The 16,937-nt window shown below is 34.1% G+C and overlaps 2 protein-coding genes across 2 annotated transcripts in view; one reads left to right on the top strand and one right to left on the bottom strand.

The window, feature by feature from the left end:
* LOC122630541 overlaps positions 1–16,937 on the top strand; it is a 164,459-nt gene that overhangs the window by 47,202 nt on the left and 100,320 nt on the right. The window lies entirely within an intron of this gene.
* On the bottom strand, positions 15,064–16,813 carry LOC122630481 (facilitated trehalose transporter Tret1-like). Its single transcript, XM_043815012.1, has 2 exons — positions 16,584–16,813; positions 15,064–16,473 (listed from the first exon to the last, which is right to left on the bottom strand). Exons 1-2 carry the CDS (start codon positions 16,654–16,656, stop codon positions 15,113–15,115), a joined length of 1,434 nt encoding a protein of 477 aa, XP_043670947.1. The 5' UTR covers positions 16,657–16,813; the 3' UTR covers positions 15,064–15,112.

Here is a 16,937-nt window from a genome sequence, read left to right as displayed (position 1 = left end):
ATCGAAGTTGTAGAATATTTTTTATAATCTCTTTGAGAGCATTTCCTTTAAAAAGAGAAAAGAAAAAAGAAAAAAGAAAAAAAAAAAAAGAATGCAGGTGAAAGATACAAAGATTGATGATCCGTCGTACCATCGATCGAAATTTGTTCCTTTTTTTTTTTGTTTCGTTTTTATTTTTTATTTCTTTTTCTTTTTTTTTTTTTTTTTTTGTATCGATATGTCAGATAGATGTGGGATATTCACTTTACAGGGGGGATATAGAGCCGAAAAAATTACAAAGGATATATATATATATATATTTTTTTATAAAATTATATTTATAAAAAATGGTAGTATCTATCAGAACATACATCATATGTATATTTTTTTATAAAATTATATTTATAGAAAATAGTAGTATATATCGTAGCATACATCACATATGTACACACACACACACACACACACAAATTTTCTTATGGAATTATATTTATAAGACGAATAATTTTTCTTACGTCCGATAAATTACCTTATCGTTTTTTTTTTTTTTTTTTTTATTTTCCGTTGATTCGATTCCGAAACGGGCATTTACTTAACCCTTCTAAAGATACGTTTGAGACGCGCTAGACCAGCAGATCCACAGGACCGTCCCTAGCGCAAATTCTGACACCAACAGTGAGATCTACGAGCTTTCCTATCTGGCAGGTACTTGGCTCATAAATTCTCGAGAAATGGAGGGGTAAAAGAGGAGGAGGAGAAGAGAGGGTTGGGAAAGGGGTGGGAGTAGTAGCGTTGGGCGAGTTGGTGTGGATATATATCGTATAGATACGAGCCTGGAGCTTCTATGGTCCCAAACCTCTATCCACCAAGCAAACCCCTCTGGCTCTTCTTCGCGTTAACGTACGCTACTACCTTTAACCAGAATCCTGAGAGTCTCTTACGTGAAAGCATCCCTTAGAGAGAAAGAGAGAAAGAGAGAGAGAGAGAGAGAGAGAGAGAGAGAGAGAGAGAGAGAGAGAGAGAGAGGCCTCCATGCTTTGCGAATCCTTCTAGGAGCTATATTAAGCGTTTTGCTCGTGACACCTTGTGATAATAATTGTTCATACGTTTTCAGTGATATCTTAGCTTTAACATAGTTAATTATCATCGTTTTGTTCTTGATAAATTATTCGAATCGATATTATGATTTTAATATTTATCATCGTCATCATCATCATCATCATCATCATCATCATTATTATTATTTGATAATACGATTGTATTTGACTCACATATCTGATTAGCAATGAGATATCACGCGTACCGTGAGATCAAGCACGTTTTCTTTTTTCTTTTTTTTATGGGCCGTTCGATTATAATCAATTAAGGAATTTTCTTGCGATTAAACTTAGATTATTTTTCTAGTTCCATTTAATATGTATTTGGCTGTAATTTGAATGTTGAAAGTAATGTCGATAAAAGTTGCATAATCATGCGTAATTCCGGTGGTTGATAATATGATCGAAATTATTTCAATTTTGTTCCTGATGTCATAATTATTTCAGTTCCTTAGCTAATCGGACGTATTATGTAAATCTCTCTTGTTTTTGTTGTTATTATCATTATTGTCATCGTCATCGTCATCGTCATCGTCATCATCATCATCATCATCATCATCATCATCATCATCATTATTATTATTGTTATTATTATTAATACTATTACTACTATTACTACTACCTATTACTATTGCTACAATTTTTTCATAAACTTCTATTTATTGAAGAGTACTGGACTTATTATTATTTTTATTAGATATACTGGTATATTTGATTTGTGCATGACGTAGAGAAACGAAGACACGTCAAGTTTTCACATAGTTTAACTTGAGACATCTCGTCTGTAACCTTTACTCTATATTTTCTTTCCCTCTTTCTTTCTCTCCTTCTCTTTGTCTTTGTCTCTCTTTCTCTCTCTCTCTTTCTCTCTCTCTCTCTCTCTCTTTCTTTCTCTGTCTGTCTCCGTCCCCGTCGCCATCTTTTTTCTTTCTATTCCTTTTCTCCTACAAAAGTAGAAATTTCTTTTTCTTGGGTTAGCGCACATATACGTACTTACAGTTTCTCCTGTCGCATTCTCGGTCTTGGCCAATAGTCGAGCGAGCTGACGGATGTCGCAAGCTCGTAATTTCCATGCTTTTCTGGCGTATTACCAACTTTCAACGAGTACTTTGCGTTCTCCAAGAGATAACACAAAGAGGGTGGCGTGCTATGAGGATAAAAGAGAAAGACGGACAAACAGACAGACTGACAGACAGACAGACAGACAGACAGACAGACAGACAGACAGACAGACAGTCAGAGAAAGAGAGAGAGAGAAAGAGAGAGAAAGAGCAAAAAAAGAGAAAGAGAAAGAGAGAGATATATATATAGAGAGAGAGAGAGAAAAAGAGACAGAAAGAAAAATAACGAAAAAAGAAAAAGAAACAGAGAGAAATAGAGATACATGAAAGGGGTATATAAAAGAACAAACAACTGAGAGCAATTATACGAAGGAAATAGGAAGGAATTTGACGTTAGTGAGAGAAGAGTGTCGCAGAATGTTGAAAGAGAGGGGATATATGTACCTGCAGAACCGTATAAATTCGCATATAACGAATCAACTACGAAGGATAAGAATATTCGATCTTCGTCTATACGATACGATGTTCTTTCGATCGTAATATATTTTGTATATACATATATATATATACACACACACACATATATATATTTTTTCTGTCTCTCTCTCTCTCTCTCTCTCTCCGTCTATCTATCTATCTATCTATCCATCCATCCATCCATCCATCTACCTATCTCTCTTTATCAAATACATTCGATCGTGATATCGTAGGTTATATAGACGTTGTTTGAATTTTAATTAACGTGTCATCGGATTTTAATTATCGTTACGTTAGCTATGCGCATACATCGGAATCGAACGATCACCATTTAAAGCCGAGAAGTTACGAGATTCGTGTGGTAACGAAAGGTCACTCGGCCGTTAACGAACTAAATATTCACACTGTGAAACGTATTCCTTTCTTGTCTTTTTTTCTCCTTTCTTTTTCTTTCTTTCTTTCTTCCTTTTTTTTCTTTTTCTTTTCTTCTGTTTTTTTTTTTTTTTTTTTGATTTTACGTCTTCTTCCCTTGCATGCTTTATTCGACGAATTCTTCTTTTCTTCTTCCTTTTCTTTTCTTTTTTCTTTTTTTTTTTTTTTTTGGCGATAGACAAATATCGATCGTATTTCGTTATTGCGTTTATCGTCATGACGATATTCAGTCGACGATATTCGTATTCTTTTTTTATTTATCTATCGATTCATTTATTTTTTTATGCTTTTTCTTTCCATCCAAACGAATTCGAAGAGAGCATATATATATATATATATATATATATATATATATATATATTACTTTTTTTTTCTTTTCGTCGTCGTTTTCATTTTGGATTTGGTGGTTGAGCCATTTTTTTTTTTTTTTTTACAAATATATATATATGTATATGTATATTTTTTATATCGTACAATACATGGACATTTGCGATTCTCGTTGATTCAAATTTTTGCCTTTGTAAAAACTATCGTAAACTCGTCCCAGCTTTCTCAAATTTTAAGGATGAATCCTAAGAAAGTCGTAGAAGTACGTGGGAATTTACGGTAGAGTGAATCGAAAAGTGTGTCCGGTTTTCCTCTCAAGGTTCCTCGAGTATCTTTCAAAGCAAAATGTGCAATCCTTTTGTAGAGGGTCCGTCGAATGTCCTGTCTACGTAGGTTTGGAGAGCCATCAAGACGACAAAAGAGAGCATTCGAGGGACTCGTTTTACGATTCTGAATCGAGAAACTATACGTAGGTCCGAATCGAATTGACGGGAATAAAATTTCGAGAAGGAGATAAAACTGAAAGAAATAACGACGTATGACGTTTCCTCTAATCATTTTCATCAGTTTCGAGTGCGAAGGATATAACGATCTCTCTATTTTATTTTTCCTTTTTATTCTTTTTTTGTCTTGTTTTTGTTTTCGTCTCTTTTTTTTCTTTCTCGTTTTAGATACTTCGATCATCATACGAACCGTATATCAAAATTAACACTTGAAGGACCATGTTTTTCAAACCATTCGATCGGTCGTATTTCACGCGTTTTTTTTCCTTTTCCTTTTTTTTTTTTTTTTTTCTATTTGTTTTTTCTTTTTTTTTTATATATGCACTACAACGAACGAGCGATGTATAATACATATGTAAAAAAAAGAAAAAGAAAATAAATAAAAAAAAAAAAAAAATTAAAAGAAATAAACGGATTAGAAAATATGAAAAAAGGAAGAAAATAAGGCGAATCCCATATAATATTAATTCGTTGATATTAATTAACAATCGAGAGAGAGAGAGAGAGAGAGGAGAGAGAGAATAGTGCCAAAGTTCATTACTTCTTTTAATTTGTAAAAGTCGATTTAATGATTCATTTAGATCATAAATTCGAAATATTATTCTCGATAGATGTTGATTTTTTTATTTCTTTTCTTTTTTTTTTTATCGTCGCCTGTCGATATATTCGATAAAAAAGGGTAAATAAAAATATATGAAGTTTTAATTCGTTTCAAAGCATAGCAAAGTAAACTAAAGTAAAGTAAAGTAAAGTAAAGTAAAGTAAAGTAAAGTAAAGTAAAGTAAAGTAAAGTAAAGTAAAGTAAAGTAAAGTAAAGTAAAGTAGAACTTGGGTAATACGTACGTGAACTCACGTGGGCACGTTGAAGAACTACGTGCAGTTTTGCGCTTACACGTGTCTAGAAGACGAAACTCGTCGTCCTCATCGTCGTCATCGTCGTCGTCGTCGTCGTCGTCGTCGTCGTCGGACGACTTTTCGTCTAACCACGCTAGGATGACATAAGGATCCTCAACGGTCAGGGAGAACAACTTGGGGTTGTTCTCACAACTGGTAACTTTGATGTCGTTGGAAAAGGAACGTTAATTAACCCTTTGAGAACGCGAACTTTTAACAGTACTGTTAACTCGACTTCACCAAAATTCATCGTAGCTGAACTAAGAAGGATACGTATGTATGTACGTACATACGTACGTATGTACGTATGTTTAACTTCTACGTGCAACAAGAAAATGACCAAACGTCGAGCGCTTAAAAAAAAAGAAAAAAAATTAATAAACGTGAAACTGTTAAAACTTGTATGGAAGTTGTTGAAAAATGTTGAAAGGGGTATTAAAGGTGTTAAAAAAAAAAAAAGAAAAAAAAAAAAAGAAAAAAGAATCAAAGAAGAAACGTTTCAAATTAATTCAAAGAATTAGAAAATTAATATTTTCTATCGTTTCTCCTTGCTTTAGTTAATCTCTTTTAGTTTCCTTTTATTCTTTTTCTCTTCTTAACTTTCTCTTCTTCTGTTTTTCTTTTTTTTTTTTTTTCTTTTTCCTTTTCATTTCGATCATTAGAGATAATTGGCGATACTTTGTTTCTGCTTAACTTCCGAGCAATATTCTCTCTGTCTATCCGTCTTTCTCTCTCTCTCTCTCTTTCTTTCTCTCACTCTTTCTTTCCCTCAGTCTCTCAGTTTATTTATACCATTTTCTCGTTAATCTTGCAAGCTTTGTCGAGCCAGATAAATCCAAAGATTTAAAGGATCTCCCTGGTACCTCGCGAGAATGGCGAATTCGTTTTATCGCACCTTTGCTAAATCCTCATCTAGGAAGATTTGAAGAGATTTCTGAAGAGATAGATAAGTTTTCCGAGCTAGATTCTCTAGGTAGTAGTTTCTCTCTTACTCTCTCTCTCTCTCTCTCTTTCTCTTTCTCTTTCTGTCTATTAACTTTGCGAGAAACCTAAGTAAATCAGTTACATTTTTCTTTCTCTTCTCGGTAAAATACATTTTCCCGGCAATGTTGACCCTTACTTTGAGAGAATAAACATTGTTCGAATAAGTCCGTTAAGCGAATATTACTCGTTTGGCTTTTGGTAAGTGATCCGTTAATTAATTCCTGTTTCAAATAGAGTTAGCTGGGTGGTCCAAAATTAAATCTCTCTTTCTTTCTTTCTCTTTTTCACCCTCTCTCTCTGTCTCTCTCTCTCTCTCTCTTTTTCTTCCTCTCTTTATAACGAAGTCTTTCCATAAAAATATTTTATTTCTCTCTCTCTCTCTCTCTCTCTCTCTCTCTCTCTCTCTCCCTCTCTCCCCCTCTTGTCTATAAAAATAAAAAGAGAAGAAAATTTCAGCTTTTCCAAACAGCAGCAGCAGCAGCAGCAGCAGCAGCAGCAGCAGCAGCAGCAGCAGCAGCAGCAGCAGCAGTAGTAGTAGTAGTAGTAGTAGTAGTAATAGTAGTAGTAGTAAAAGGGTTGGGGGAGGGGTTCGACGTTGGCGCATCTGTGGGTAAAACACGCGCAAAAAACTTACTCTTTTAAAAAGCGATTTTCTTCTACTTCCGTTTTCCATTTTTTTTCTTGTTTTTTATTTTTCCACTTTTTTGTTTTCTTTTTATTTATTTACTTATTTCTTATTTATTTCTCCCTTGTATTTTTTTCTCCCTCCTTACTCATTTTAGCGACCCTGAAAAAGGATAGATAGGGAGAAAGAAAGAGAGAGAGAGAGAGTGAGAAAGAGAGATAGATAGATAGAGAGAGAGAGAGAGAGAGAGAGAGAGAGAGAGAGAGAGAGAGAGAGAGATTACCTTTAACAGCTTACAATTAGACGATGGAAAGTTGGTCTTTTCTTGACGGGTGGGGTTAGAGGTGGAAACAGGAATGGGGATGGGGATGAAGATGGGAGTGAAGGTAGGGGGTGGGACACTCTCGCGTCCGTTAATTACATCGAGTGTTCTTCGCTTCTGAGAGGAAGAGTACCGCGAGAAACTTTCTCTCGATTGCCCTTTTGCTACGCTAGTTATGTACCTATTACGTACGGCAACGCTTTTTAATGCCTTCTCTTTTCCTTTCCTTTCTTTTCTTTTCTTTTCTTTTCTTTTCTTTTTATTTATTTATTTATTTATGTACTTATTTATTTATTTGTTTTTTTTTTCTTCTTTGAAATAAAGCGATAATAAAAGGAAGATTTCGTTAATGCCTGAGAATCGATTCGATCTTTCTTTTCCTTTTTTATTTATTCTTCTTTTTTATTTATTTATTTTTCCTTTATTTTCATTTTCTTCTTTTTTCTTTCGCCCTTTCGTTCGTTTCGTTTCGCTGCCTCGTTTCGTTTCGTTTCGTTTCGTTTCGTTTCGTTTTCGTACTCTTTTGCACTCCGTATTTTTTTTTTCTTTTTTTTTGCTTTCTTTTCTATTTCCTTTCTTTAATCTTTTTTTTTTTTGTTTTCTTTTTCTTTGTTTCTTCTTTCGTTCTCGCGAAAGAAGTACGTCGCTAAACTCCCGACTAGACTTTTTTTTTCAATGGCTCTTACGTAAAACATCAAGGGCAAAAATTGCGATGTAAGTATGTAACTTCTCCGTGTCGACGTTATTTACTCACGGTAAAGGCACGCGTTTTTTAATTGCTGATAAATTATTGAATCTAACGCATCACCGATTTCACTTATTAAACGTTGATTATCTCTGTTTTAGAAAAAGATTCTTTTTCTTTTTTTTTTTTTCTTTTCTTTCCAACTTATAAAACCTTCGTTTTCTATTATCTTATCAATTCGTTTAACTCGTTAGCTAATTTGTTTTTACGACTTTTCAAAAAATACATACGTACATACATATATATATTATATATATAATATGATATATATGTATATATATCGATATTTTAATAAAAGATATGAAAATTATATATATAATATTATATATATATATATATATATATATATATCGAGATCATCATCATCCCAATTTTCATCTTTTGTGAAAATGTCGATTTCCTTTACAATTCTGATCCTACGACGGTTCGACCGTTGATTAATATCATGATCGATTAATCGTTAATGCCAAAACAATGAGTCATACAGAGCGTAATGAGATCGTGTTTTCCATTAGAACGAACCCGTCCGTCCGTCCGTCCGATTTTTAAATTCCTATATCGTCGATTTGATATACGCATAGGTACACGTTTTCTCGTTCTCGGTATTTCCAGTGGTTGTTATATTCGATGATCAAGGCTCTGTAAAATTCGATCGATGATTACGTTTCTCGTTAACTCTCTCTCTCTCCCTCTTTCTCTCTCTCTCTCTTTCTCTCTCTTTTACGAGCGAACGAGCGACCGATCGGCTCTACACTGATGCGTTTGTCAATTAATTTCATTCATTATTCAACTTTGTCATTACGCAATACGACGAACTCCGACGAGGAACGTTTAGAGCCGGCTAATAATAATGAATTATTATTTAATTTTATACAACGTGTGCGGTAGCTTCATACGATTTTTAAAATCGTTTATTATACTTCGTTTTTTTCCTTTTCCTTTTCTTTTCCTTTTCTCTTTTCTCCTTTTTTTTTTCTCTCTACGCGCGTAACAATATAGGAGATCAATTTTATTGGATATTATAATAGAATCGAGGAGAATCGAGATAGTATCAGGACCAATAGAAATAATTTTGATCGATATTTTTCGACATATCGATAAAGATTTATCTAGATTTCCTTCTCTATTCCCACCCTATCATCTCCACCCTATTCTACCCTCAACCGTCACGTTCGAAACGTTCGAGATATTTTCTAGATCGATAAGAAGAAAAAAAAAAAAAAAAAAAAAGAAACAAAAATGAATAAAAAAAGAGAAAACAGAAATGTGATAACGTTCGTTCTTTTGAGAAGATGATTTCTTTAGGAGAAAATAATAGGAGGTATACGATGGATATATACCTATATATTTCCAAAAGGATTTCTTTTTACTTCTTAGGGTTCGATGGAGTTCAAACGAGATTCTTTTAATGGGTCAACGCGATACTTTGTGCCGCGGTGGTTCTATCGTTTTTTCTTTTTTTTTTTTTTTTTTTTCTTTTCCATTTATTTATCACAGTTTCTCTCTTTTATTTTGTTTTGTTCGAAAATCGTTACAAATAAATATATAAATTATTACGAATAGAAAATATTATGTTAGTGATATATAACGTGTTCCATTGTGATCATTTGCAATAATATTATATACATACATACATACATACATACATACATATATATATATATATATACGTGTGTGTATATATGTATATAGTGTCTTAAAAATGTTTACCAGAATTATTGTCAGAACTATTAATTTTGATCGAAAAATATCGGGACAGATTAATTTTGTTTTCGTCGGGTACAGTTCCTTGTCATAAATTGACTCACTTTTATTTGATTGATCCACCTCTATTTGACCTTTCTATTACAAGGATAAGAAAAAGAGGGTATGACAGCTATTTCAAAAGTCATAAATGGCAATGGAAATGAAGTGGCATTTAATTTGAACGATCTTCTTTTTACTCCTTTTACGATGATGATGTTATTTTCAATAATTTCGACGCGATAATTTTCGAAACAAAAAAGAAGAAAAAGAGAAAAATAGGTTTGGAATTTTTACACCTATGAACAAATAAGAAACGTATCTAAATCGACGATAAAAATAATTTTTATATTTTCAAAATATATTTTCATGAAAATTACTTTGTATCTCTTTGTATCAACCTGTTCGATAAAAATCATAACACCATTGACTCTTTTTATATTTAATTATTTAATATCGTTAAGTTAATCCAAGGATGTAAAGTTAATCGGGCCAGTAAGGTGCATTAGCGGATCATTAATCCTAGCACGATGCTAACGGTGTTCCCAAGGAATCGTCGGAAATCGTTATTCACGAATGTGGGTCACCGATTCGGCTTCCACATTACTCCTTTTTCCTTCTATCGTCGTTCCTCTTACTTCTTACTTCTTTTTCTTTCTCTCTTTTTTTTTTTTTTCTTACTCCTTCTCTCTCTAATCCTTCTCTCTATCGATCATCCGTGTCTTTTTCGGAACTACTAGCTTCTTTCGTTTTCCGACTTTTTTTTCTTTTTTCTTTTATATATATATATGTATAAATAAAAAAAAATATATATATATATGCAGAAAGAGTACATTCACATTGAGAGATTTCATTTAATAGAATATTTAAGTATATCATATCAACTTTTATCAGAGGAACATTTAATTTATTCGTAATATCTAAATACTTCCTTGATATCGCAGAAAGCTTTAATTTGTTTCTCTTATCTTTTTCGTTTGTTCGACTTTGATTTTAGTCTAGCAGTACTCTTTAATCTCCCAATCCTCCTTCGTCTCTACTTTCTTACATCACGTTCAAACTTTCGAACAACATTTCGAAAATTCGAAGATAAAATGGAAATTTCCTCGAGACACGTTCACCTTTTATATAGATAGTTATAAGTGGATGAAATCGAAGCGATTGTACGGTTGCCAATGCTTTCTGGCATTGTTCGCGAGTCTTCGATTTTTAGGGTCGATCAAAGTTCGCCAGTTGAGAGAGACAGAGAGAGAGAGAGACAGAGAGAGATAGATAGAGAAAAAAAAAACAGAGAAAGAAAGAGAGAAAGAGAGAGAGAGAGAGAGAGAGAGAGAGAAGGAATAAAGAAAGAGGTAGAAAGGAAATTGTGCTGAAAAGAGATTGCAAAAAAGAAAAAAGGAAAGAAAAAAGAGAGAGAGAGAGAGAGAGAGAGAGAGAGAGAGAGAGAGAGAGAGAGAGAAAAGGGAAAAGTTTTCATTCCTTTCGTGGGAATGGAAATGACCTCGCCTTTGGGTTCGTTGAATTTTAAGATAACTTAACCGATGATCGTTTTTCGAAGGTATAGAAATAAAATTGTGAAAAAAATTCGGGGTAGACGTATAAGAGGTGGAAGAAACTTTTTGAAGTCGCGATAAAAATAATATTTTTTAAAAGTATTCTGTACCCATTGAAGATTCACGAAGATATCTGTGAAAAAAAGGAGAGAAGAGAACGAGGAAAGAGCGAGAGAAAGGAGAATATTTTTAATTGATTCATTTTATATAAATATTTCATGAATTTAAACGGTTGTAAGCGATATTAATGATTTAAGTTGACTATAAAAATCAAGTAACATCGTCGATCACCTCGGTCCCATTAATTACTTTTATAATTAACGAATCACTTTGGTAGGTAGGTAGATATAGTTAAGTAGGTATACTGAGTGTTTCAAAAAATAAATCACCGAACTTTTAAGAGTTCATTCATTATTCTGTTCGCTGTAAGTATAAAAGAAGAAGAAGAAAGAAAGAAAGAAAGAAAGAAAGAAAGAAAGAAGGAAGGAAGGGAAAACGTCATATAAACACGACTTCATAAACGCTTTCTTTCCGAGTTATGAACGTTCATTTATTTACATATATCGGGCATGCATTAATAATGTATTAATGCAAATATGGAAATCATTTTCCGAAGTTTCTTTAATGAAATGTTCGAACGATCTCTAAATGTTCTCTAAAGTTTGTTGTAAATAAAAAATGAGAATAAAAAAAAATAGAGAGAGAGAGAGAGAGAGAGAGAGAGAGAAGAAAGAAACGTTTTTAACTCGAAAAGAAAAAAAAAAAAACGTTTCCATTGACCGACGTTCGTATGACTTCTTTTTCTTCTATCTCTTTCTCTCTTCTTTTTTCTTCTTCTTTTCTTTTTCATCCATTATAGGGAGTAAAATATGCTCGTAAAGTTTGACGATTTATTTCTGAAATATCCCGTAGGTCTATAAAGGCAAACGAAAGATAGATAAAATAACGGGTGAGCGATCGGGGCGCTTTATTGTCTCATAGAACTTGATGGTGGTGGTGATGGTGGTAGCGATGGCGGTCACGCGAACGATAGAAAAAGTGTACTCCGTGTTACGTTAATACGGATCCTATCGAGATAGATTTTCATTTTATCTTTTTACCTTTATGTGTTTTGTGCGTGCGTGTGTTTTCTTTTTCTTTTGTTTTTTCTTTGTCGTTGTTATTGTTGTTGCCGTTGTTGTTATTATCGTAAATAAGAACGTTTACGCGCGTTCGATGACATTTTACTAATAAAATTATATTTTAGCCGAATGAGACGGAAGGAGGTCAGACTGTTGGACTAATTAACTTGGTTTGCTCGCAGATAGCACTAATGCGATTGCTAGTTCTACGAGCATGGGGGTTCCGGACGGGTAGGACCTGTACGAGAACAATCGAATTACTCTTACTCGTCCAGTAATTACTCTCGGCTCGTTATGTGGCTTAACTAACTTCCCGCGAAAAGAGAAAGAGAAAGAGAGCCGCCATTTTCGCGGTTGCGTGTAATTTCGGTAAAGTCGAAAATCCCCTTTAAAAAGGATCCTTCTTTTTTTCTTTCTTTCCCTTTTCTTTTTCTTTTTTCCAAACGAAAATGTCATCGAAGAAAAAGAAGAGAAAACAAGGCGAATAGAAATTGATATTATTTTCTTCTGGGATAATTTTCTTCGATATCTTCGCTCTTATCGGTTCGAATTTCTAAGCAATATTTACTTGGGATTACAAAATTTACTCGGCAATGATAAAACATTTTCCATTGTGTTTTTGTTGTGACTATTTTGTCGAAGAGAAAGTTCTTTCTTTCTTTTTCTTTTTTCCTTTTTTTTTTTTCTTTTTCTTGATACCTCGTACATATTACGAATCCTATAGAGTCGTTCTCTAATTTTCCGTATACCGTGTAACTCGAACTTTTTATATATTATTTCGAAATCAATTACCTCTTGCTTCGTCAGCTAAATTATCCTATGATCTTAACAATTTTACATCTTTCAATCAATTTGCTTGTCTCTCTCTTTTTCTTTCTTTTTCTTTATCTCATCTAAACTAGGATTGAAAAAGAATCATTCGTTCGTTCATTTCCGATTGAAGAGGCATCGGATGCTTCATCAGCTATAAATTATCTTTCAATTTAAACAAATCTTACATTTTCTTCGAACAAATCTTTCCCCTTCTATCCTACCCTTTTCTTTCTTTATCTCTCCTATGATCGAGAGATCGATCGATCAAAAAAATCATTCATCCACATTGTTCGTTCATCCACGATCGGTTAATGTTTCTCATTAGATAAAAAACCATCGTTTAATTTTAAAAGAAATTTTACATTTTCTAACCCTTCCCATCACCCACCCTCTCTTCTTTCTCTCTTCGTTCTTCTTTCTTTATCCATTCCACGATTGGGACATTGAAAAACGGAATTCAAAAAAATTACCATCGATCTCGTACCTGAACGCGTCGCGTTAAAACTCGCTTCTTTCAATTTTGTCCACGTACATGGCCTTTGCTCTTCTGGCATCATCTCGGTAAAAATATGCGATGGAACGGATTCATTAATTTAATTAAACGCCGAGGGAAGATGCAGAAGCAACGTTGCATTCTACCTATTACAGGGCTCCGGATGTTGCATAAAAAGGCACGCGTTTTAATTAAACTTTACACACGAACGCGTTCGACCACACGCGTCCACACACAATACACACACAATACACACACAATGCACACACACACACGCACTCACGCATACATAGGACATCAGAGAGAAGATGGAAAACGCGGTAACACAATGGGAATTCAACATACGTAATCTCGTATGACACTGGCTCGAGAAGGTTAACGACTTAATGATGTCTGCTTTTTCTTTATCTCTTTTTTTTTTTTTTTGCATTTTTTGGTAGCTTTTTATATGGTTGTTGTTTTTATTTCTATTTTCTTTTCTCTTCCTCCTTCGTCCACTCTACCTCCCCCTTCTCATCTCACCCCGTACCACCTACATCCTATCACATTCTTTATCACGATTTCCAAACTAGTCATCGACTAGTTCGTTTCTATAGACGAAATTCATTTTCGACATATTTGACATACTGATGAAAGCAACGAATGAAGTCAAACGTTTCGAACATGCAAACTATGCACACCCGAACTCGAAATTCGCATTGGTTTATAATGTCGTCGAGCAGAAATGACATTTATTAATGTTTCACTCGGCCACTGGTTATATGTATATGTACATATATATATATATATATATATATATATATATACATATATATAGGTAGTAAATTACTTTTTACTTCTGATATACATACTTTGCGATCAGATTGATACCTTGCTTCTTTATTTCTAATTTGTTTTCTTTTTTATAAAACATGTGTATATTTATTTCATTCAACTATTCATTCACAAAAGTCTAGAATGACGAATATAATTAATCGTTTATTGATAATTATCTGAACAAATTTATTATGAAAAATTATGTCAATAAGAGGAAGAGTGAGAGAGAAAGAGAAAGGGAGTGTGTTAGCAAAATGATAATAAAAATTAAAACGATAAATAATGATCGTTATAAGCGATAATAACAATGAAATGAAAGAGAAAGAGAAAGAAGGGAGGGGGGGGGAGAAAGAGAGAGAGAGAGAGAAAGAGAGAGAGAGAGAGAGAGAGAGAGAGAGAGAGAGAAAGAAAAAGTCTTGGAAGATGGGAGTGGTCTATCGATTCTCATGGGGTTCATTCGCCTTGATAAAAGGGGCCATCGGCAATGACCTGTGCAAGATAAGGTAGTGTCCAATTTCCACGGTAGCACAGTACCCGCGGCCATGTTACATTTAATACTGTCAACGAGCATGTAGTTGAAATATTACCTTGTAAAATATGAAACTGGCCGAGTTCCATCCCAACATTACCCCGCTTTACGTCACCGCAAAGAGAAATAGCTGCAATGTTCTTAGATTAAGAAGAAAGTGTCTATGGGGAAAACAGAGATGAGGGGGGAAGGGTCGGGATAAGAGAAAATAATTATATTTATTTCGTTGTTATTATACAATTGCATTTACGTTGCTATATTTCTAATATTGTTATGTAATAATTATATATCGTAACAATTATGACTAGTATACATCGATAGTATCACACGCACATATGTGTATGTGTATGTATAAATGTTCGATATATATATATATATATAAATGTTCGACGTACAAATAAATAATAATAAAAATCAGTGTATATAATTAATCTAAATAACTCATCAGCATAGTCAACGTGTTTCACACGGTCGAGAATAAACATATACGCATAAATACATACATACATGCAGAGACATACATATATACAGAATAATAGACTACGTACGTACACATAATTTACAAATAAGTAGAAATGTCGCATACTTTTGCAAATCTTCAAAATCTGCTAGTTTCGTTTCTCTCGTTTATATTCTTAACTTCTTTCAATTTTCCATTCATCAACTTATTCTGTATCTCCTGTAACGTTTTCCCTTTTGTTTCTGGTAGAAAAATGATCGTAACTGGTATGGCGGTAATCATTATTATCGAATACATCCAAAAAATATATTTTTTAGTTATTAGATCGACTAATATTTGATAAGTTCCAGCTGCTACGAGTGCAAATAAAGAAGCGAATATACTTGATATACTCGCAGCGACACATTTTATATTAGGTGGAAATATTTCTCCTACTACGGCACTTGGTACCGGAAGTAATCCCACGAAGGCGGCCATTTCAAACAATATTATACAAACTATCGGCAGCCATTGTATCATTTTTGGATCAACGTTCATATCTAAAAGTTGAAAGTGCGTTCCCAGACTGGACAGTGCTATTATAACCATTAAACAAGAGCAACACATGAGAATTTTTCTTCCGAACGTATCGATGAGTGTCATCGATATCAATGAGGCCATTATTCCAAATATAGTGACGATAATAACGATGAAGGACGGTTCGATAAAGTCAACTTGTGCCGATTTTAGGATAGTTTCCATATAAAATAGTATCGTATTGAGACCGCACATTTGTGTGTAAAAGAATAATGCGATGGTAACTAGCATCGCATTTCTTATCTGTGGTATTTTAAATTGTTTAAGCGCGACGAACGTAGACTCGTCGAACTGGTTGTAGAAATTTTTCAAGTTCGATAATTCTACATCGACGTTGGAATCTCTGTGATACCAAAGGATCGATTGTTTGGCTTTCTCGTCTTGATTTTTTTTCACCAAATGATGAGGAGTGTCCGGTAGCCAAATGAACAATATCGTAAGAATAATATTAAATATAAGATTAACGATGGCCGATATCCTGAAGGATAAATAACATGCCATGAGGAATATAAAGAGTGTCCCGCACGAAACGCCGGCCATGCCGACTGTCACCAAAGCACCACGTATATTCGAATCGGCGATTTCACCTAAATAGAGAGAAAAGCAAGAGTAACTAATCCCCATGGAAATACCACCGCAAATTCGTCCGAGATATAACCAAAAGATTCTGTCGGCTATTATCGTGAAGATCCAACAAAAGCTCATCGGTATGGTGCATATTAGTATCGACTTTCTGCTACCGAAAATATTCACGAATATAACGCCGATAATTGCGCCAAAAAGTCTTCCTAAATTAAGAAACGATACGATCAGTGATGCCTCTTTGACCGTTATCAGTATGAACGATTGACCGGTTAATAATCGTTCTATGTAGGGCGAGGACCATCCTGCTAATAATCCTATCTGCATTAACAGGAGACCTACTGTAAAGGGAAATAATAATAAGAAGAAACTTAACCAAAAGAAAAGAGTCAAAAATCTAAATCTCTCTAATATAATAAATTCTAATTTCTATTCTTTTTATCTCGCTCACCGCCAATACCACCGATCCATTGTGGCCAAGTCACCGTTCTCTTCGTCTCGGTTTCCTTTGTGCGCGTACCCATGTTCGTTTCAAATGTCAGATGTCGTCAGACCTCTTTTCTACTATTCCAGAGTCGATCGAGTAACCTACTGCGTCAGATTCTTCTGGTTAAAGAGTTTACATCCTCTCCTCGTATGATTTACTCGTATTAATTCGTTCCTTTTACTCTCGCCACTCCTTACCGCTATGCCCCACCCAACCAAAATTCTCCCTTACCACTTTTATCTCCCTCTCTCTCTCTTTCTCTCTGTCTCCCTCCCTCCCTTCCCTCGTTCAAACTCCAGATAAGATACATTTGTAACG

This window comes from Vespula pensylvanica, chromosome 1 (genome assembly GCF_014466175.1).
Source record: "Vespula pensylvanica isolate Volc-1 chromosome 1, ASM1446617v1, whole genome shotgun sequence".
Classification (NCBI taxonomy): Eukaryota; Metazoa; Arthropoda; class Insecta; order Hymenoptera; family Vespidae; genus Vespula; species Vespula pensylvanica.
The sequence above is the reverse complement of the archived record's forward strand: the minus strand, read 5'-3'. Positions and strand labels throughout refer to the sequence as shown.

Coding starts and splice junctions, on each gene's coding strand:
- LOC122630481 (XM_043815012.1), bottom strand. CDS start 16,656: ATGGGTACGCGCACAAAGGAAACCGAGACGAAGAGAACGGTGACTTGG. Junction 16,474..16,583: donor ATGGATCGGTGGTATTGGCG/GTGAGCGAGATA, acceptor TTCCCTTTACAG/TAGGTCTCCTGTTAATGCAG.